Consider the following 24,484-nt stretch of genomic DNA (forward strand, 5'->3'; position numbering starts at 1 on the left):
TTAATGAAAGATTAACATTTATCACAATAGAAATTGTGTTTATAAATAAATCAACTATATACTGCATTTTTGTTTAATATATAGTGATGTATTGTGATGGCAAAAAAAAACCTGGGATGTATAGTCATGTACAATACCTAAATACTCTTTAAAGTGACATGCTTTTAATGGCTGGACAAAAAAATTATTTTGATAACTTTTTTTTAGACACATGGGCAAGACTTTGGGAAGATTAAAAAAATTGTAACTAAATATGAAGTTTTTTAATTTCATATTGAAAACTTGCAAATTGCAAATATGATGACCATCAAGAAAGAAACCAATTTGATTAAGATTACAATAATTAATAGTAGGCAATGTAAATCACAGTTAATTTATTAGTGATGACAATCATTAAAATATAATATATAACATAAAAATGAAATCAAATATCACATTAAACTTCCAATACTTTACACCTAAAATAACAACGTAATTGCAAAAATAATTATTAAAAAGTAAGCCATAGCGGCAACAAGAAATACGCTACCTAATGCAAGATAAAGTCATAAAACTTTCATTTCAACATTTTATTTGAACACATGATTTACACAATTTTTTCATTGAACATGGCAAGGCAAGTTAGACCAAACTTAAAGAAGAGCATACATACATTCACATGATAGTGAGACCAAAATGATAAAAAATATTATACATAAATGCAACCTAAGAAATAGCATAAAAGCTTCACTGTTAAAGCAAGACTTAGTGCCATCTTCAACTCCTATCTTTTTTTATAGTTCAAGAAAGTACTATTCTACCTTTCTATAGCTTCCACTACATACCTCTTGAAATTCTCAATCTCCTTAAAAAGGAAGCAAAAATACTTGCAAGTTATTAGATTTGAAAAATTGATGGCAACAAAAGCAATGCAATAAGCTATGGTTTAGACACTAAACCAATAATTCAAAGTTATATGACAAAATAGGGCAACAAAAATAAGATTCAGAATTTGTTTTCCAACTTGTACCAAAAAAAAAAAAGAATTGGCTTTTCCAACTTTAGTAGTTTATCAAGATGAGAATATAAGAATTTATATGACAAAATAGGGGTACAACAATTCCCCCTCTGATCAGAGACTTTAACTATATAGTAGAAATAATATTTATATCTCTTCCTTGTCTTTAACATATATAAATTAGTGGACACCACCCAATGTATATGCACTAGCAAATATGAAAATATAAACATTGAAGCAATAGTTCAAAGTACTAAACATCATTTACATTTTAAGTTTAAAAGCCTTTTCCCTTAGAAAGAAATTACACTTGAGCTTTTTGAAAAAATAAAATAAAATCTTTAGATCTAAGAAAATAGATGCTCCCCGTGCAAGTTCCTTATCCTCTCCAAAAATGAACTTGCTTGTAAGTTTTGGGTCACAGATTCTATCCACAATATATAAAAGTGCTTATGACAAAAGTTTAAAATCTATGAAAAAAATGTGTACGAAATATTAATTGAAAATATATCATTCTTCAAGATGCGTGATGGATAAGAGAAATAAAACTTAAATAATGGTTTAAAATCAAAAACTATATCTCACAAATTGCCATTATCACAAATGAAAAGAAGGTACCTTTCAAGAAGGGCATGACGTTAATTATATACATATAGATATGAACAAACTTTTTGAGATTATCAAGGTTGTTTAGCACAAATTGGGTAATGATGTAGACTTGAGATAATAGTTTTATGACTCCATATAATAAGTTTGCACAAAAAGTTGATGATGTGGTATATTATCTTTCCTACTGCATCCTCTTTTAGCTTAGTCTGAAAATTGTCAAATAAAAAGTGTAGACTTTATTCAAACTCATTGAATTAAGAGTGAATTGATAGCTGGCACTCCCAATGACTTGCACAATGCAACATAGTTAAAAGTAAGCATAGTAAGAGGCCTTTTATATTTGCAGGTTGTGGCTATAGCAGATTTCTTTTTGTGCAAAGGAAATCATATTAAAATTTACAAAATCAAAGATCAAATCAATGAAGGAAATCAAGACACATAAACTAACAGACTGCATATCCTAGTTGTCATTGTCTAATTCTATGCTTTAATCTATTTAAGGTATAGATTCTATCTTCCTTTAGTGGATAAAAGGGCTTAAATTCTTAATTTGAGAATAGTCTTAAATCTGCAATTAGTTGCATACCTCTCTCTCTCTCTCTCTCTCTCTCTCTCTCTCTTTGAGATGTACAGAAAGAAATTTTAATCTCCAAAATGTTTATGTTGATGGATATTATTATATTGTTTAGTGTTTATGTTGTATCCTATGATATCTCTTATGATTGACGAATTCCCATGGATAAGTCCCCCCATGACTGCAATAAACTTTTATACAAAGGGCAGCAATTATCCCAGTCATAATGATGATAGACACAGCATAGATTATTCCCAAGAAAATCAGCCACATGGTAAAACAACACTTGATAATAATATTAATATGCTATGCCAAGAGGATAAGGAAGGGCACTCTAACCCCAACATTAATCAAATTTGTTGTTTAATGAATTCAATAACTTAGAATTCTAGAGGAACAGGTACCAAACTATTCCCTTAAATCATTCAAGAATTAAAGAAGACTTATGATTTGGACCTTATTACTATTCTTTAAGCTAGGAGCAGCGGTGAGAAGGCTACAAAAATGGCTATGAAGCTGGGTTTTAGTAAAAAAGAAACTGTTAATGCTGAAGGATATCGTGGTGGCATTTGGTGCTTATGGGACCCCTATAAATTAAAAGTTACAATTGTTAAACTTAACTTTCAATTCATTCATCTTAAAGTAAAAAATCTTTGTAGAGACTTATGGTGGATGACTTTGATCTATGCTACTCCTAATATTAATACTAGGAGAATGCTATGGCAAAATTTGAAACACTTAAAGGAAGAAGTCCCAAGAGCTAGTGTTTAGCTGGAGATTTTAATGCTACACTCCTTCATGAGGAAAGATATACTACTATACTTCAAAGAGTGTGCATAGATAAAGACTTCGTAGCTTAGTTTAAAGACGTTAGACTTAGTGATATGGGTTTTATGGTCTAGTGTTTACATGGAAGATAGGTAAAGGAGATGTTAAAAGTATACTTGATTGTGTGCTTGCAAATTTTGATTAGCTCAAAAAAATTTGTAATGCTACAATAACTCATCTTCATTAGTTTTTTTCTAACCACTATCCTCTTTTACTTCGGTTAAATAATAAGTGTGCTACTAGATCCAGAGATAAACCATTTAGATTCATTGCTACTTAGGTGCTTCATGACAAATTTTAAAAATTAGTGATGATTAATAGGATTGCTCAAAACCTTATAATGACCAAATTGAATCTTTTGCTCTTATTGAATGCCCAAAGTGGAATAAAATCACTTTTTGGCATACTAAAGCAAGGAAGAGATATATTATTAGAAGGCTTGAAGGCATTTCAAAGGCTATTGGGAGTGGTGGTAGAAATGAAAGATTTGTCAAGCTTCAATCTAATTTATGGCTTGAACTTTAAAAATATTCTACTTTAGGAGAATATTATATGGGCTTAAAGGGCTAAGAGTATCTGGGCTCTTCTAGGTGATCAAATACTCAATATTTTCATATGGTTTCTAATGGCAGGAGGAAATTGAATAGAGTGGGGACACTTAAAAATGACGAGGGAGATTGGATTTATATGGAGTTAGAACTTTGAGATATGGCCACACGATATTTCAAGCAATTATTTTTTGAAGACGAAATCGCTCGAACCCATCTTGATTCTAGAATTAACTTCCCAAAGATTAATGAAGAATCTTTGATGCACTTTGGCCGTGATATTGAACATTCTGAGATTTAAGAAGCAGTACAAAGTATGGGGGTTATGAAGTGCCCAGGGCCTGATGGTTTTGGTACAGTGTTTTATTAAAGCTAGTGGAAGCATATTGGCTAATGCCATTAAGGAGGTAAATAATATTTTTATTGTGCTTATTCCAAAAAAAGATCCACTTGAAACTTTGAAAGATTTGAGGCCTATCAATTTGTGTAATGTGGTGTTCAAAATTACTACTAAGGTGATTACTTTAAGGATGAAGAATTTTCTTCTTGCTATTATAACCCCTAATCAAAGTAGCTTTATATTAAAAAGACATAGTTTTAATAACATTATTGTAGCTCAAGAGGTTATTCATTCTATGAAAATTATGCAAGGGTAGAAGGGATTCATGGCTATTAAAATTGATCTGGAGAAAGCTTATGATTGTATTAATTAAGATTTCTTGGATGATTGTTTGATGAGCCTTAATCTTTCTAATCACATGAGAGAACTAATTACACAATATGTGTCACTTACGTTGATGCAACTACTTTAAAATGTTAGTAAAGATGATATATTTACTCCTTCTAGAAGTGTTCATTAAGGAGATCCAATTTCCCCTTATCTTTTTGTCATATGCATGAAGAAATTAGTATACTTAATTCAAGAAAAAATAAAGGATGAAGAATGGATTCCTATTAGATTCAGGAGAACAGGCTCGCCAATATCCCATTTATTCTTTGCTAATGATACCATTTTATTTGCTAAAGCTTTGCTATTTTAGGTAGATGTCATTCATGATTGTCTGAGTCATTTTTGTAACATCTCAGGATTGAAGGTGAATGCCTCTAAGATGTGTGAATGTTTCTCTAAAAAGTAAACAATGCATGATACGAGGAGCTGAGTTTTGCCTTAGGTTTCACGAGATCTGCCGATTTAGGACATTATCTTGGAGTAAATCTTCACACTAAACTTGTGGGAAGTGATACCTTTATTGATGTTATTGATAAGGTCAAAAAATGCCTATCTGCCTAGAAGACTTCTTCTCTTTCACTTGTTATAAGGACGAGTCTTATTTCTACAACAAGCTCTGCTCTTCCAGCTTATAACATGCAAATGTCTCTTCTTATAGTTCAAACTTGTGATACTATTGACAGCTTAAATAGCAGTTTTATTTAGGGTTTCACAAAAGATAAAAGGAAGACTCATCTTGTGTCCTGGGTGAATATTTGCCAAAGTGAAAAAAAAAACTCGTGGTTTGGGTATTCATCAAGCTGGAGCCCAAAATCAAGTATTCTTAATGAAACTTAGATGGAAAAGGATGAAACAAAGTGATGATCTTTAAGTTAAGTTTGTTAGAGAAAAATACAAGTATGGCAGTACTTTGACCCTAGTGATTAATAAGAAGCGATAATGATCTAATACTTGGGCTAAGATTAAGAATGTTTGGGACAAAGTGGTAGAGAGTGCGGAGTTAACTAATAGAAGTTCTGATGTTAGGTGGAAGTGGAAAAAGGATGGTAATTTTTCTATTAAGTCAACATATTCTTATATGCAGTAACATGATGAGCCTAATAGAGCATAGTATGGGGGAATTTAGAAGATTATAGTTCCTCAATAAAGCAAATCCTTCTTATAAATTGCTTCTCATAATAGATTACTTATTAATGAAGCACATAGGAAACATTGGATGACTGAGAATGACAAGTGTCCCTATTGTTCTAATTATACTGAAGATGCCTTTCATGTCTTGTGCGACTTTCCACAAACTTGTGCTTACTAGTATAAGTTGCTTAATCCTACTTTTCATGATGCATTTTTTGACCTTCCATATGACCACTGGATTCAGTGGAACTTAAATAATGTTGGTCACAAACCAAGGAAGGAGTGAAGGGAATTATTCACAATCAATTGTTAGCTCTTTCAACAATGATGGAATCATTGTATTTTTTAGAACAAGAATAGAGATAATGACACTATCTTTGCATAGGCTATGTCGGTCATGAGAAGTACAGGGCTTTATTAGAAGAAGGTTTGTAATATTAATATGAGTAGGACTATTCATTTGCAGAGCCCTTCATCTTAGATGACACTAGCACAAAGGTGGGTTAAAATTAACATTGATGGAGGTTCTAATCCTCGTATGAAGAATGGTGGTTGCGGGGGAGTCATCTATGATCATTCAGGTTCTTTCTTGTCCAACTTCATGCTTGGGTAGACTAGCCGTGAATGGGACATTACTATCAATTACTTGATAAGGACTAGAAACACAACTACTAATCATCTTGCAAAGCAAGCCTTGCACTATCTTGGACTGCATATGTTTTTTAGTCCTTCTCCTACTTCAAATAGTTTTTTATTAGAGGATTATTGTCTGAATCAACCTTAGGCTGATTGTCGTGTTTTTTCATCAAAGAGAGAGTGAGTGAGAGATAGAGAGAGGTAGGCTTTTTAAAAAAAGGTTAATATTAATAATCTTTCTAGAGGCCAAAATATCAGCCACCATCGTATAAAGCCCAAAAAATAATTGTTGGCTCTATGAACAATAAATTGTGTCTAGAGTCATAAAGCCATTTTTCAAGTGTATGGCTCGGTGGAACTACTATTAAGGATATATTGATGATGATACTACTCTCCTTTGTCTTTTGCATTTTTTATTTTATAAATATTAGTGACACTTTTTCGAACTAAATTTCTGCATGAGTTCATTTCCCTCTACTATGATGCTTCATTTTATCTCTCTTTTATATTGTATATATGGCTAGAGTTCAAGAGAAGAGCACAATCTCTAACAATGGTTGAAACAAATCCATGAAAACCCCCCATGCCCGCATTAATTCTCATATACTAAAACTCATTTATCTTGATTTTGATTTGATTAAATAAAAATATATTAAGTGTATAAAATTAAATACATGAGTTTTATTCATATTTGATTAGATAGAAATGTTTAGTTGAAATGTGCGTGTGTTTAATGTTCGTAGTTTAAAAAAAAAAAATCTAAAATGGCTTCCTTTCCTCTATACATTATTAAATTGCCTTGATAAAGAGTCATTTTCAATGATGGTGCTAATAATTTTATACGCACAATGTACCAGTATATGCTTGTTTCTTTAAACATAAAACAAAATTTTATCAACCAAAATTGAGTCTAACGAAAAAGAATTATTTCTCATAATATGATAAAATTAAGATTTGAAATCAAGCTAAAAAAAATACTTACAGGTATTTCAAATAAGATTTATCTCCAAGACAAATTTATATAAAATAAAAAAAGTGGTTTTAGTAAAACTAAACATAAAATATTTGTTCATTTTTAATTGTATAAAATAATAACTTTAAAAAAATATTTTTAGTTCATGTCAACGTGCTATTTGGTAAGTAGTAGTAATTTATTTTAATGAGCTATTGATGGATCTTTTAATATAAAATAATTATAATATTCAAAAGAATATTGTAAAATCGGGGTCATCCAAATTTGTTTGAAATGGTAGAATCATGTTGTTTTAAAGATGAGAATTAAGGCAGGCTTAGCTTTTAAAGGCTCAGGTCCTAAAGCTCAGTTATCCAAATTTTAATCTGATTCTAAGACTTGACTTTTATTTAAAAGATTTAGGGCTAGGCCCTTAAGTCCTTTTTTCTAAAAAAAAATCAACATTTTAATTTAAACAAAATATTTTAAAATTTAACATGAAATAAATTAAAGTCTCACATATAATTAAACATAAAATTTGATAAAGATTTAAAATTTTAAATTTAAGATGAAAATTAAAATCTTCATCAATGTAAATCTAAATCTTTCTCCTCATCATCTAAAAATAAAATGTTAGATCCTTTAGATGTAGATCTACTTGTTGAAGATGGAGATGAAGATTCAATATCAATTATCTCTACTATTACTTGTTCATTATTTACAATAAATATTAATTAAATTATATCATTATCAATTAAATATATGTATGTGTGTGTAAAATAATTAAACTTATTAGGATTTAAAGGGCCACCTAAGTTTGAGCCTTTTTTTATAGAATTTATCAAGATTAGGCCCTCAAATTCGATTACCTTAAAAAAAATTTAATTTTTAAAATTTAAACTTTTATTTAAATAAGATTTCTAGGTATAATTTTTTAAGTTCAGTTTTTATTCTCAACTCTTCTTATCTTCCACCCCTCCTCTAATTTTATATTATTTCCAAGGCAAACTTAGATATTGTATTCCCACTCTGTCATAGTTAAGAACATTGATTACTTAGGCATGAATTTGAAAATGGTTAATGTTTTAACTTTTTATACATTGGTGGGTTTGCTTTACGCCTATTCCTAAGTTTGACTTCGAGAAATTCAAAGAAATCAACTTCTCTCGGACGCGTTTGCATCTGCGATGAGTACCGAGCGCTTATCATTACGTGGCTGAATCAAAATCTTTCATTTTATCCTGAAGTGATCTCAACCGTTTATTTTAAATTAATTTTTAAATATTTTAAATATTATATTTATGAATATAAAAATTATAAAAAATCCTGATATTAAATCTGAACTGTTTTTGATACCCATTCAAGAATAAAAATTATCATGCTCATAATATTTAATGAAATTTGCACCATTTAAATTTAAACTTTTTTATTTTTAATTACATTTATCAAAATAAAAAATTTTAAAAATATAAATTTTTTAATTAATTTATTTATTACAAATCTAATTAGTATAAATTTAATTTAAAAGGTTCAATTTAATATTAAAATTTTTATAATTTATATAATTTAACTATTCAAATATACTCTAATAAATTTAATTATAATTTAAATAATTTAATTTAATATTAAAATTTTTTATTATTTTTATATATTATATAAATATATTGTAGACAATTCAGGTTTAACATTAAAATTTTTATAATTTTTATATTAATAAATATAATATTTAAAAATTAATTTAAAATGAATGGTATAGATCATTTCAGGATTAAATCAAAGGCCACATTTTGGCCACGTGTGATGAGCGCTCCGAATGCGAACGCGGAAAGATCGGGAGAAGAGAGCACCTTGACTCCAAAAGCTCTTCTTCCTCTTTAATTTGGTTGCAATTCTAGCCAGTGCCGAAGGTGAATTTGACTCCATGTGAGCATCTCTCTTTATTTCAGCTCTCCAATACTTTAACTAATCTTAGCTTCCATTTATTCTCGATCATCTTAGCCTGCTTCAGTGGAAAGAACACTATGCGAGATCTTATTTGGAGATTGTTCCATTACCAGTCCAAGTTTTGGAATTTCATGGGGAGTTTGTCAGCCATAACCGGCCTGGTTTGTTTTTCCCTGAGCCCCGCCTTCAAAAAGTTATTTGGAGAATGGGATTTTCTCCATTTCCTCATTTATCTATCCGTCAGCTCAGTTATCTTGCTCATCGCCTTGCTTGCAAAGAGAATTCGAGTTTCAGGGAATTTCCTGCTAAAAGGTCACATGGTATTTTTCAATTTTGGTCTCACCTGTTTGTACTCTGTTGTTCGTGACAAAACTATGAGTGGAAAACCAGATGCTTTGAGCACAATCTCGTACGGTTCATTTGCTTTGATGTCTTTGTCCATGTCCAGGAAATTTGAGCTCGGATTCGAAACAGGGCTCTTTAGTTTTTTCCTGGCATGCTTTTCCGTACAACTTATTGAGATCAGCGGGATTCTCTCCGTGATTGCAGTAGGATTCAGCTATGTGCTCATCAATTTTCGCAGCTATTCAGATTCCCAAGTAGAGATTGGTTCCACTGGTCCACATGACTTTCATTGCTTTCAAGTTGATCCTGCAAATGAGGACAACAATGCAGAGGTCTTTCTTTGTTTTTTTTTTTTTTTGGGTGTGTTTAGAGTAAAATATTCTAGAAATAGAAGTTGACTCTTGAAATGAGCATTTCCTGTTCAAATAAAAATCCATGTATTTATCCTTGCGCAATTTTCTTTTCGCAGGAGCAACATTCCACAAGGATTGGAGAAGTTTCAAGGGAAAGCCTATCTGGGGATAGTCAGCAAAGCAGTGAAGAACATGATACTTGTTCTGTTTTGTCTCATCAAGCTGTAGGTGACTAAATTCAGTATAAATGCGTTGATTTTATTGATTTGCTTCCTAAGTCTTATGCGAATGGCTTTGATTTCCTGCAGGAAGTCTCAAATCAAGACAATGTTTCTTCAGGAAAGAACCTGGTAACAAACGAAAACGGCTGGATTAATCTCAGTTCTCCTGTGTCCCAATTAATTTCAGGAACCCCACCATCGGATTTTTCAAGGTCTTACACTAAATCACCTTTCTCCTTGACTGTTTGTTTGAACAAGAAGGAAAAAAAAACGTACTTGCATAGGGAATTGTTGAAAACTAAATTGCATGAAAAACTCGAAAAAAATTATTGCTACTAACTTGGTCTACAATTTTTGATTTTATAAACATCATTGACTCTTTTTCTTAGAGATTTCTGCATAGAGTCCATTTCTTTTCTAAGTTTTTCCCCAACTTTTCATGTTAGGAATGAGTAACGACCACCCAGTAAGGGGAAAGAGAGAAAATAGGCAAGATTAGCAGTAAAATGCCATATCTTAAAGAAATATTATCTTGACTAATAATAAATATTTCCTAAAATTTCAAATAAAAATAAAATAGGTTTAAAACAAGATAATATATAAAAATAATCATAAATAATTATAAAGATTTAAATCATAATCTCAATAGTTTCTTTTTTATTATATATGCTACTCCGGTTTTTTATAGGACACTTTCTAAAAATAATTTTTTTATCCTTAATATAGTATAAGACATCTTATCATGAGGTATTAATTATATTTTTTTAATATTATTTTTATTTAAACTCACTAATTATAAGAAAGAATGTAATGCAAATTTGAGAACTTTTCATTTAAATATGGGCAATTAAGATTAAAAGTTTATTCTATTTTTTTAAAAAATTAATGATTTAATCACTTCTTATTAATTCTGGTATGGTAGTTAGAGAGTATCAAATAATTGTGACCCAAGGGAATATAACTAGAGTCCGGCCAGGAGCACATCTTCTAGCAATGGTTGGGCAAATCCATCAAACATACACATACATTTTCATATATACTGGTGCTGCGATTTTTGTCAGAGATATTGCTGGTGATGCCATACAATTGAACGCGTGGCAATTACAAGTTTGTGATGGTGTGCATTCGATGAAGCCGCGACTCATGTATGACCCGTTGAGACGCGTATGGCTGCGCCTGGAAGAAGTGGCACTGGTGTTTCGTTCAGTGGAAGAAGCAGACTTGGAAGTGACAAAGAGGCCAGAAATGAGAGTTTTAGTGAAGCCTGCAGCCAAGGATTCAGGGGAGGATTCCAGTACTTCATCTCCAACATCGGTGCTTCCTCAACTCAGGACAGATGCTGATGAGGCGGAACAAGAAGAAGAAGACGAGGAGGAGGAGGAGGAACCTCTGAAATTCGATCAGGTTCTGTGGGTACAACGTTAGCTATTATCCCCTTGCTGGTTCCTACTATTATAATATAAAGATGAAGTGAAAAACTCTTAATTTAAAGGATACCATTAATGCTATTAATATGTATAATATTTTTATAAGTAGTATTAGTGACACTTTTTCTTGCGTACTTGATGTGTACAAAGAAGGAAACAAGGGATTTGGGGTACCTGCTTTTCTTTCTATTGTCTCCTCTAATATGTAAAATCTCTTTTATTTTTTCATTTGAAGGAGAAATTAGATGAAATTTTTGTGATCAGCTGAAATGAAGGGCTGAGATTTTGGACATTAAAAAAAAAAAAACAACAGACACTTCAAATAAAAGATGTAAGGATTTGATGGAGCTATTGGAAGTTGACTAGAAGGAAAAAAGGTCTAAGTCAAGTCTGTTGTATTAATTTGCGCCATTTCCTGAACTTTCTGGCTGCTATACAAGTTTCCTTGTCATGTCATTCAATCATTCATCATGCTTACTTGACGTGAGAATTTCATATGTTTGAGTCTTGCCTCCTTTCATGCCATGGTTTACTGCAAACTTTGGATGCTTGACACTTGTTATAATTGATGGATAAAAATTGTACAAATATTTTTGTATACAATTTTTAAGATGCAATCTTGTCCTTTTTTGGGAGGAGGAGAAGACAATAAAGAAACTAGATTCTTCACTTGATGTAATCCTATCATTATCCAAGTGGCACGTTGTGGATAATTATTTATCAGACTTCGACTCTTGTAGCACGTAATTGGGGCTTCAAGATTTTACATTATGAGTAGTTTCTCTGTCATAACCTTGATGATGATCGTCAGGTGTGCCAAGTCGTTGATGATAGCCGGAGGTTATATTCAAGGAAGGATTGCCTCTGATCTTGAAAGCTCTGTAGTTTGTGGACCATTCGTTTTGATTGGTGTCAAGAATGGGATTGTTTTCATGAACAAGTCGAAAAATGAAATTTGGAAGGATGGCTGCAATGGCGAGGGAGATTCAGGAATAAGGTGAACGTATTGTCCGGCATAGCCATCTATATGCGGGATTCTTCTAGTGAAGGGTCTTTGAGATGAAGAAAAGGGTACGTGAGATTCTACTCCTGAAGATTTCTTGCATATTATCTCACTCGGTCTCAGAAATTTGGGTTCAGCTTGATTCCTTCATTTCTTGGCATGTTGGTAAAAAAATAAAGAGGGGGGGAGGGGAGTTGATTTCTTGTGGAAGGGCTGGTGGTAAAGTAGTTCCTGGCGCACCCAATGAGATTCTCTTAAGTTATAGATGGCAACACTAGTTTGAATATGTTGCGACGAGCATGAAAGTTTTAATGTGGTTGTTGGTGCTACTACTTTATTTTGACCAAGATTGATGGTGCTGCCAGAGATGGCTGTGTGGTCGTGTGGTTGATGAACCTGGAATCCCTGTGAAATTTATGTGTTTGGAGGAATGAAGAGCTGATGATAAACTCAATGAATTGGGCATCTAAGTTAGAACGATTGCTCTCTGTTCATGGTCCTTATTGTTGAGCGAGCAATGGTGCTTTCTTGCTGAGCCAATGCATAGAGAGCACCCAAAACACCGGAAGAAAATATTCGAAGTACATTCAGGAAAGACATAAAGGGATTTGATGTTCAAGATACAGTTTTGGAAGGTAGTAGATTCTTTTACACAGACGAAGCAAAATCATTGAACAACGCATATGGTGGATCCCTCCTTTGATTTGGTAGGTGTGGGATTGATTTCAAGAAGAACAGAGAGAAGGCATTGTGGCATCCGAATTTAGCAAAGACAGTGTTGATTGGTTGAAAGTTGGCAAAGTTTTGACTTATCCTATTCAAAGTTTGAAAGGAGAAAGAGTCAAATGATTAAAAGCATATAATTACTGATGATTGCACTAAGTTCAAGGAAATGAAGTGATGATCAAGATGGTGAGTACAGTACAATAAGAAAGATGAAATGCAAGTTTAAAGATATCTTCAAGTTGTTTTAGCAAATTAAAATTGATTAGTTTAATTCCTACTCCACCTTTATATTTGGTGTTGGCAAGTTGAACATCTTAAAAGTGTTGTCAACTTGACAGGGGTGTTGAATTAGTTAGAGTGATTGGTATTGATAACTTAATTGTTGATAACTCTAAGATTTATATAAAGAGCATTATATTTAATTAGAGGTTAGGGGGTTGTATTTAGGGGCAGACCTAGAAGTAGTTCAAGGGGGCTCCTCCCCCCTCGCCCCAAAAAAAACCTGTCCAACTTTGATATATATTAAGGGGATAGATTGTCATGGTCAATAGGGTCCCTGTATTATACATTCACAAATTAATATAAATAAATATATTATTTTACTTGAAATAATTTTATTTTTATTTTTTTATATTTATAGATATTATCTTATGAATTTTTTTTCAATAATAAGATTTTAAAAAAAAACTTAAGAACTATAAACCGATGTATATATTTTTTTAGAAAATTTGGCCCCCTCTAAATCTACGCTGGTTCCACCCCTAGTTGTATTCCACTTCAAAAGAAGGTTAATAAAAGTCCTCATCTTAATATTTTACTTCAAAATTGGGGTTTATAAATAACTTTAGTTGGATAGATTAATGTAAGGTTTTCATCATTTTTCTTGTTAATATTCTCTTCTTCAATATTCTTCACACATATACTCGCACACGTGTTGTGCTGATGGAGTTGCAGTTCAAGGAGGAATATATTCTTAATGATACTGATGAGATACTTTGTAGAATTAAGCGAAGTAAATCAGTATTAACATGCAATATATATAATAAAATATCTGTATCTTTAAATATAAAGTATCTCTATCAAAATTTCTTATAATTTTAAATGAAATGAATATATATATATATATATATATTGATATGTTGTGATGAAGTAATTAACAATGGGCATGATTGTATGTGTGTGTATAAATTGTTGATATACATACATTTTTTATGTACCATTCACGTAGTTTTTAGTTATCAATATCGTCGTCGTTGTGCATGGGATCATATTGATTTTTTTTGTTTAAATCAAGAATGGCTACATTTAAATGTCCAATTTGCTCCATGTTAATTACTTATTGATTCACATACAATCACCATTTACATTTTATTTTAATTACATTGATAAAGCGCAGATCATTTAGATGGTAATGTACTATAGACGGCTTCTGGTTGCTTTTAGCCTTTTGCTACCACAAGTCAAAAAGTAAATTGATATCACACTAAGACTGCCCTTCTCAGTTTCCCTCAGGTGGGGGAAGTGGAAACATACGGTAACAAGAGACGAAGTTTTGAAGAGAAGAAACCCATTCAATCCCAAAACCTTAGCTTCTTCCCATATCCTCTCGTGGTTGCGGCGGTTCTGCCATAGTGTGGGTCGGGGAATCTGATTGAGGTTAGTATGTTTCTTTGATGATTTTTATTTTTTGGCCTATAACAGAAATCTTAGCACAATCTTGGTTGTACTCTGCTTTGGGAATTCGAATCCTTGTTCTTGAGGAATTATTAAACACATCTGATCTTTTTTCCCTTTTCCGATTTTCTACCTTGCTTTAGCTGAATTTAGCTTGCCCGTTTATTTTTTGGATATATAACTGCAGGCAGTTTGCTGTTTCTGATACCTAGAAAAGAACAGAATGGGAGATCTTATAAATCCGTCCACGATTTGGAAACTTGTGGGATCTGTGTCAGCCATAATTGGCGTGCTTTGCTTTGGTTTCAGCTCTACCTTCACAGACTTGTTTGGGGAGTGGGATTATCGCCGTTTCCTTGTTTATATATTTGATCAGTTTATCTGTCCTCTGCTTCACTTTGCTGGCCAAGGGAATTCGAGTTTCAGAGAATGTGCGAAGTCATGTGATGACTGGCAGTTTTGTTCTGACCACCTTGTTCTCCTTTTGGCATGACAAACGTGTAAAAGAAAAATCAGATGCATTGAGCATTATCTCGTATGGTTTATTTACTTTATCGTCGCTGTCCATGTCAAGGAAGTTTGAGCTTGGATTCGAAACAGGATTCTTTGGTTTTTCCCTCTCAATGTTTATCCAACAGCTTGCCAAGATCAAGTTAATCTTCGCACTAATTGCATTCTTCTTCAGCTACGTCCTCATTGTTTTTCGCCAAAGAGTACTGCAGGTTGGTTCTGACGGTCCAAATGACTATTAGATCATAGAGTTTGGTTCTTCAAAGGAAGCTGAAATGGAAATTGATGATGAAGACATCAACGAGGAGGTCTTAATTGAGGTTTGCAGCAAAATGCTTAAGCAATTGAACCTGACTTGAAACATTGTTACCTGAACTAACATGTATTTTATACTTGTGGATTTTCCTATTTGCAGGCCCAGGATCCCGCACGGGTGGGAGAAGTTCCTGCGAACAATCAGCAAAATAACGAAGAGGAAACTCTTTTGTCTGCTCAAGCTGTAAGTGATCAAATCCAAATATAAATAATATTCATTTTATTGATTTACTTCTCTACCCTATTAAATGACTTTTCTGAAATTACAAGACAAACCTAAGCTTGGAAATTCCTAACTCTTAAAGAAAAGCAAACAAAACAGATTACACATTTCTATCCAGATGATAGAAACCAAGACAACTTGATGGGAGTGTATTTAAAAGTTCAAAACGATCAGTCAGCCTCCTTCGCAAGATAATCTGCCACATACCCTATTAAATGACTGAACATATGTATTGTTAAATTCATACAGACGCATCATTCCCCAAGCATTGAGGAAAGCATAGTTACGTCAGATTGGGACAATCAGCGAACAAATGAAGAAGAGGAAACTCCATCGTCTGTTCAATCTGTAAGTGACCGAATCCAGTATAAATATATTCATTTTACTGGTATACTTGTCTAGCTAGTCTCTCATGTAACACACACAGTCACTGATGCGAGAAGATTATAGGAAAGAGATATAGAAACAGAGACGAGAGAGATCACTGATCAGCGAGATACGAAGAAATATAGAAACCCGGGGGGGTTTCTTGTTATAAATTTTGACTCGTTACATCAAGTCATTTTCCTTAAAATGTGGCCCTTGTTCATACCTTCGGTTCCCTCAATTTTTGGACGGTACATGAATCCAACAAGTAAATGGATTTGCACCATACTCATAACTTCCTATAGCTACCATGGCCACTTGTCATACTTCTTTAAAGGAGCGATCTTTGGCATTTATAGAAGGGGTCCCCAAGCTCATTTAGTTGCAATTGAAAATCTCTCCCAGTCCCACATACACATACACCATCAAGAGAGCAAAAAAAGAGAAATTAGAAGCAACCCCACAAACAATTCAAGTTCCAAATTTAGCAATGGCCGGAGGTAAGTTTCTATCATGTTTCTTTAGATTGTGGGCATGCTTTACCGTTCATCATGATCTATATGATCGTACAAGTCGTACTAAGCTTTCCTTCCTTTGATTTCGTGGATAGCTTCTCGGCCCTATGTGGTCTCCTTCCAGTTGATTGCTTTTTGAAAGTGTACAGGATTGTAATAAAGTGTCTCAAAGTATTCAAGGGAAAAGATTTTGCCATGTCAATTTATTTTAATTTAGTAAAATAACAATAGATAAGTGAAAACTATTTGAGTTGAGAATTAAATGAAAAAAATTACTAATAATAATATGGAGATCATTTTTCAATCAGTAGAAGTATCAGGGTTCATGATTTACCCTATTACTAATTTCTACCACACTTTGAATTGACTCTATCATTAATCACAGTAACAATTATTCTTGAAGTGTTTTAATTACACTCTAAGCTAATTTATCCCTATTTAATTCGGATGGAATTTGCTTTTTTCGAAATCGAATTAAAATCATAACAAAATCATGGAGCTACAACTTAAATAGCCATAAATTCCTAAATCTATTTTTAGTTTGGTTATTCATGTCTATATCCTTACTCCAACTGGTGGGTAAATCAGAAACACCTAATAAAAATAACAATAGATATTGTTTTAAAATAATTATAAATATAAATCATAAAGAAAATTAAGGGCTAGGAAAAAAATAAATAATAGTTAATATGTAAACAATTTTTTAATAATCTTGCTCTCAATTTTCATAATAAGCTTCCCCAAGTTCCAAATATATCTTGAAGAAAATTTTTGAATTATTTAGATTAGATAAGTGGTTGGATGCTTCCTTAATTTTCTTATCCCACGTGGGAGTCTAGTGTGTGTGGGTATACTCCCTTGGTTTTTATTTGTGAGAAAAACTATTACTTCTAATTTTTTTATAAGCAAAATTATATTTTTTAATAGGCATTTATTACAAACTTCTTAAATTATCCCTCATAATTTTATTATTCATAGTTATAAAAAATAATTAATGAAAACTTGATTAATATAATTAATAAAGAGTATTATATTCCAAATGCGTTTACTTTCAAACATAATTTATAAACTGTGTAATATACTTTTTTCCTCTTACAAATAAAAACAGAGAGAGTAAATCGCAGGTGAGCTTTTTTCTTATTGATACACACACGAGTTTGTGCGTGTACCTCTGCAGCTTGGGGAAAACGTTCCGACTGAACTGCTTCTCTCTCTCTCTCATATATCTATATATACATACACACACACATATATATATATATATATATTTCCTGTTTCTTCTTTTCTTTTTCTATTTAATATTCTCATGTATTTATACTTGTGGATTTTCCAATTTGCAGACCCAGAGTAAGCATATCAGAGCGGGACCTTTGGCAAAGTAATGAAGAAGAGGGAAGTGTTGGTCCGATGATGCTGTAAGCGACCAAATCCAATTAATATAAACAATGTTGATTTGTGGAAGAGAGTCTTTGAGTGTTGTGGTAATGGTCTGAATTTGATACAGGAATGGTGGAATCAAGATGAGGTATCATCAGGAAACAACGCGGTCGCAATGGAAAACGGTTGGATGCAGAGTGATGCAGCGCAAGGCCTAAGGTGCTACTCTCAAACACCCATTTCCTACGCTGTTTGTGCTCACTATTTACACTGATAATTGAGAGTAAAATTTTTGCCAGGAAAACAGATTTTTTTTTAAAATAATTTTAAGATGCATGCACGCCTTTAAACCCTGAAAAGTAAATAGGATGCAGAGAGTTCATTAGCTTGCTAATTCTTGTGTTACTCGGGTCTATGCGTCTTGTAACACATCAAAATTTTTTTTTTAAAGTAATTTAACTCAACCATAGTTGGGTTACAGCCACCCAACACATTTTTATATCAATAATTTCAATATAAAATATTTTATAATTGATTTCAACTCACACACTATAACATTTCAGATAAATTTTTACCTCCCACATGCCATTAGGCTAAATCACATTTGTCCATCCTTATACTCCCAATAAGTAAACTAAATCACATTTGTCCATCCTTATACTCCCAACAAGTAAAATAAACAATTTAGTCAATTTTCAACACAAGCCAGTTATTTGTCCTTATAATCATGCCAATTTAATCAATCCAAAGTAAACCAAATATTAAAATTACAGTCATCCAAATTGTACCAAAAATAGAAATAGTTTGAAAGGCATGATTACATTTATATATTCATATAATTGACAATAAACAAAAAGCCTTAATATTGGCAATATAACACATTATAAATCATAAATTAAATACTCAAAAGAGACAGTGGATATATACCACTAAGCCTCTGGGACTCCTCCACGTGTCACTCGTGGCTCTTCTCCTGAAAATTGTTAACCACATAATGAGACTCAAAAATTCCAGTAACCAAAGCCAATTTATGATAGTGTATACAAACAGTTAAGTGGGTGCTTATTAAGTGAGAATTAAAAATAATATAATTCCAACAAATATAAGAAATATTACAATAAACACAAACAACCATCCTTATATCCCTTCATTAACCTCGAGCCGTAGCCCTCACTCGGTGTTAAATTACCCAGCCAAAGGTAGATTAGCCCGAGCCCTTACAAGCCATCTATTGAGCTTCAATAGGGGCGTACCACGTGGCACATAAATACAACAACAATAGCAAGTCTCCCAACACCTCCCACAATAATTAAACAAATTCATAATAATATTGCACAATTATACAATATTACAAAATTCATAATTTTCTCAATAATCACCCAATTAACATGAAGTAACACTAATCACAAATTAAAAGCATGGTTACCTTGTGGCTTTTTCAATAAATTATTCCTTAAAATTTTTCTCTCACCACAATCTTCACCAGTAATACAATCTACAAATAACATATTATTTATAAATATTAGTTTCAATTTTTGAAACTAATAAAATAATTCTAATAATAGAATTAAAAATATAACATAATTCTAATCTCAATCTTAATACAAATCTATAGTTAATACTATTAAGTAAAATTTTTAACTCCTCTTTTAATTATCAATAAACATTAATAATCTAAAAATCAACTTCTAAACTAATTTCTATTATCAAAATTTTCTTTTTATTTCATAAATTCGTACCTAAAATATCCAAAAATTAAAAATTGAGTCTCTGGCTTAGAATCATAATCCTATAACCATAATAATTCATTTCTCATCTCAAATAATCATCTAAACCTCAATAAATCAACATATATTTTCAAATCTAGTTTAGAATTTGATCCATAAGCCACAGATTCAAAGATCATCAATAAATTTATACTCTAGAACATTTATTATACTACTGACAACCTCAAAAATCATATTTATTCAACATAAATTCATCCCTCTTCCAGATCTTAAATTTTCTACCACTACAAACTCAGAAATCAAAGAAGAAGGATGACTAAGAAAAATTTTAGAACACTTACTTAGTCTTGAAAAACTTAAAATCACATCCTAAATATCCTATTAAAAACTCTTACCTTAAAACCCAACACCGGTGAACTTGGCTCACAGATGCTCTTTCTGCCTCAGCTCACGCACAAAAGAAGGAATGAAGAAATGAAGGAACAGGTAAGTTTTTATAAAAATTCAGTGGGTCTCACATATTTTTTTTAATTATTTCCTCTCTCTTCTCTTTTTTTATTTTATTATTATTATATAAATATAATCATTGCACCGGGGAAGAGCACCGAAAGCCATCTTGTTCTCTTCTTTCTTTCCTTCTTTCTCATACTTTTTTTTTATAATAATAATAATAATATTTTTTTTATTATTTTTTTATTATTTTTTTATTTTTTATTTTATTTAGAATTATATCCTAAGTTAGATTTAATAATCATCTCCTACTAATTTGTTTACCTCTAAATATTTTTTTAAAAATTTTTATTTACCAAAAATTAACTATTAAAATTTAAATTGGGATGTTACACGTCTTTGTTGGTAATTAACAAGAAATAAAATTAGATTGGATGAGTGCATGCACGGGTTTATGAAGACATTGATAGCATTATAAGTAGGAGAAGGGTAAAGTAAGAGAAGAAGGAAGCTCCAATGTAAGATGGTGGGGTTTGAAAATGTACATACAAGGGGAATGGGTGATGATATGATTAATTAATTCAAATATGTTTTGAGATTCAGATCATGTGCTGTATCACTTTGTGCAATGGTTGAAAAGTAGATAATCATCACCCTTTGTTCTATCTAATGGCTAAAAAGAGAGAGGTGTATAAAAGGGCTTGTCATTCGTAAAGTGTACAATCATATTTTATATTTTAATAAAATTATTTTATCACTAAGATGGACAGTTTATATTTAATTTATATTGTTTAAATTTAATATTAAAATTTTAATGATATTAAAATTTAATGTAAACATTCAAATTGAATATTATTTTTTAAAAACTTTTATGAATTAATTATCTAGATATAGTCTTAAAAGTTCAAATATAATGTTAAAATTTTTCTAGATAATTTTTATAATTTTTTATTTGACAAATATAATATGAAATATAAAGATAATATCTTGAAACTTTCTAAAAATATTTTTTAAAAAAATTACAAGTTAAAAATTTAAAATTTAAATTATTCAAAATACATTTGGATAATTAATTTATAAAAATTATTGAAATTTTAATATTAAATTTAGATAATATAAATTAAATATAAACTATACATATTAGTGATAAAACAATTTTATTAAAAATATAAAATATGATTATTTAGTTCCTAATCACTGCACAAAATGATACCGCACATGGTCCGAATCCTATGTCTTGTGTGTGTGTGGTGGGCTGTAATATCATGGAACAGAACAGGAGCAGAGGGTACTTAAGAGAAGGAAATGAAGAGAAGAGTGTAGTTTGAGTAACTGTGTACGGTGTTGCGCTGGAGGAGGAGGCCGGGGAGGATGGCGCGTGGGATTGGAAACAGAAGAGCCAGTAGCGTTGGAGATACTCTTTGGGGCTGGCGCGTGCGCGTGCAGGTGGCCCCCCATCCCTTTTTTTTCCCCCACTTAACAGCCGCGTGACAAGTTCGTAGTGCTTTTTGTGCTGTTCCTCTGACACCCGTAAGAGAATCCAAGGAATTCGCTTGACAGTGACAATTATATTTTTATTTTTCTTTTTTCAAATATAGGAAAGTCTTTGGCTCATCACGCTTCTCTCATCTCTCTACATCTTTGCGTTGCTTCTGCTTCTACCTCATGAGACGAAACGCACCCTCTCACTTTCCTATTGTCTCTCTAGTCTTTATACATCTGTCTCTTCTCTGGTCAAGATGATAAGGCGCTTATGATCATCCAAAAAAAAAAAAAAAATTATACCATAATACTAATGGTATTATAGAATTAAAAAAATTTATACCATGCTATTAATATTATAGTATAAATTATATTTTTTTCATCTCAAATTATAAGATATTTTTTAAACAAAATCTTACATACTAATAAACTTTATTAAATATACTTAACAATCTTATCTTTTTAAAATAAAAATATAAACTTTTAAAAGTGCCTATCATTTAATACATTGAAATGAGAAGGAATGAAAATTAATTATAGAAAGAGAAAAGATAATATTAAAATTAATGCATTCAATAAAATTTTAATATATTCAAAGCGTTTTATATTTTAAGATGAAAAAATTCGTTTAAAAGTACTTTATAATTTAAAATGAAAGGAGTAGTATGTAGTTTATTATAGTACATATCTTATTTTTTTCTTGGGATGGTGCATGTTAGGGTGGAGCCAAAAAATTTTCAGTCAGCCGAGACAATAAGGTGTACATGATAATTGAAGGGAAGTTAAATTTATATATATCACCAATATAATATAATTATTTTAGCATATATTTTTATATTTTGTTTTACAAATATATAATAAAGATAAATATATATCTTCACTTTTCAATTTTTATTTATCAATTTTTCATTATATAAAAATAATTAATTATCATATTTATAATAAATATTTTAGTAATTTCTCTCTCAATATAAATTATCATTAAATTAGTGAAAATTTTATCTTTTCTATAAACATTGAATGATTTAAATGCATAACTAAGATCTAAAGTTTTCTTGAATCTAACAAGCTTTATTACTTGCCTATTATTAAATCTATTATTTAATTTTTTTCAATTGATAATCATGGTAAATAAATATATTCATATGATAATTATGTTCAATTGTAACAAAATATTTATGTCAATTATATTTGTTTATTTCCATACTTGAGAAAAATTCTTTGTAATAATTCTTATAATTTTTTCATTAAATATAAAATGAAAGAAAAATCAAATGACATCGATAATTTAAAAGCATGTGTAGCATTATCTTGTTAAGAATATGTAAATTCTATGAGAATTTTTTTAAAAAAACTATTTATATTTTAAAATAGAAATTGCTACTTGGATTTTAAGATAGATGTAGAAATATATCTTTGGAGAAATTTTTTTTCTTCAATTAATTATGCGGGGAGTATATTTAATAAAATTGAAAAACTAAAATAAAAGAGGGTAAAAAGCGTTATAAAAGGCTGGGTTGGAGTTTTTTGGTTTCTTATGTTATCATCTCCGTAATTCATATTTGTTGGTGTAGGTTCATGAACTGGCTGATTCAAATTAGTTAGCAAGGTTCTTAAAGCACATCTTTCACCGAGGAAAAGCCAAGCATTTGGCGATTAACTTTGTCCACATGGAATGAGCAAAAACAAGGAAGGGGCAAGTTGTAAAATTAGAAGGCAGCCTAAGTGATATTCACTTCATTTTTATTTATAAAAAAATATTAATTTTAATTTATTTTTATATAAAAATTATACTTTTAATAAGCATTTATTAAAAAAATTTTAAATTACTCCTTATAATTTGATCATTCATAATCATAAAAAATAATTAATAAAAAATATATAATTAATTTTTTTTATTTTTAAATATAATTAATATAATTAATTAATTTTTTTTAAACTGTATGATATAATTTTTTTTTATAAATAAAAAGGGAAGGGATAGTGGATTTTTTAAAAAGACAAAAGCAAGTGAGCTAAATGTGTTGACCAGTTTCTGTCTACTTGAATACTTTGGGTCAATCAAATTAAAACCCAGAGCTGCGAGGACGGACCTAATGTCCAAAGCCACCATGATACCCTTTTGTTTTTTAGGCTTAACTGTTTATTGATAAAATGACAAATAATTGAAATACAATTAAATTCAAAAAAGTAAAAAAAAAAAAAGTCTTAACTATTTATTCCTGCTTCTGCCCAATTTATCTTCCCTGCCCATTGAACAAGCTAGACCAGACCACGTGAAGATACTAGAAAGCAGATGGGTCGATGCCCAATACGAAGACATATAGACATCCATCCATGCACATGTAAGGCTTACGTTGAAATAGCATCGAAACTGCTTCATTTTCCACATCTTGCACCAGTGGCTTGGGAAGTCAGTCATGCTTTTGGCTACTGAGACAGTTGAATGCCTACACGGCTTGTGCGTTGAAGGATTGAAGAAAAGAAACCCATTCAATCCCAAAACCCTAGCTTCTTCTCGTCCTCTTGTGGTTGCGGCGGTTTTTGCACAGAGTGGGTTCGGAGATCTGATTGAGGTTAGCATGTTTCTTTGATGATTTTTATTGTTTGGCCTATTACAGAAATCTTGCTACAATCTCGGTTATACTCTGCTTTTGGAATTCGAATCCTTGTTCTTGAGGAATTAAACACACCTGATCTTTTTTCCCATTTTGGATAACTGTAAGCAGTAGGCTGTTTCTGATTCCTGGAAAAGAACAGAATAAAACAAGTGATTAAAATTGTGCGAATTGAATCAGCCATAAGTGGCATGGTTTGCTTT

The 24,484-nt window shown here is 31.2% G+C and overlaps 1 protein-coding gene across 1 annotated transcript; it reads left to right on the forward strand.

The window, feature by feature from the left end:
- Positions 1-8,877: 8,877 nt before the first annotated feature.
- Positions 8,878-24,484, forward strand: LOC129290831 (uncharacterized). The gene is made up of 11 exons (XM_054927848.1): positions 8,878-9,626; positions 9,764-9,871; positions 9,956-10,080; positions 10,930-13,210; positions 14,527-14,680; positions 14,886-15,528; positions 15,624-15,707; positions 15,996-16,094; positions 17,968-18,042; positions 18,132-18,223; positions 23,926-24,484. Exons 1-4 carry the CDS (start codon positions 9,027-9,029, stop codon positions 11,291-11,293), a joined length of 1,197 nt encoding a protein of 398 aa, XP_054783823.1. The 5' UTR covers positions 8,878-9,026; the 3' UTR covers positions 11,294-13,210; positions 14,527-14,680; positions 14,886-15,528; positions 15,624-15,707; positions 15,996-16,094; positions 17,968-18,042; positions 18,132-18,223; positions 23,926-24,484.

This window comes from Prosopis cineraria, unplaced genomic scaffold, assembly GCF_029017545.1.
Source record: "Prosopis cineraria cultivar Desert tree isolate PC_DT_omini unplaced genomic scaffold, ASM2901754v1 PC13, whole genome shotgun sequence".
NCBI lineage: Eukaryota > Viridiplantae > Streptophyta > Magnoliopsida > Fabales > Fabaceae > Prosopis > Prosopis cineraria.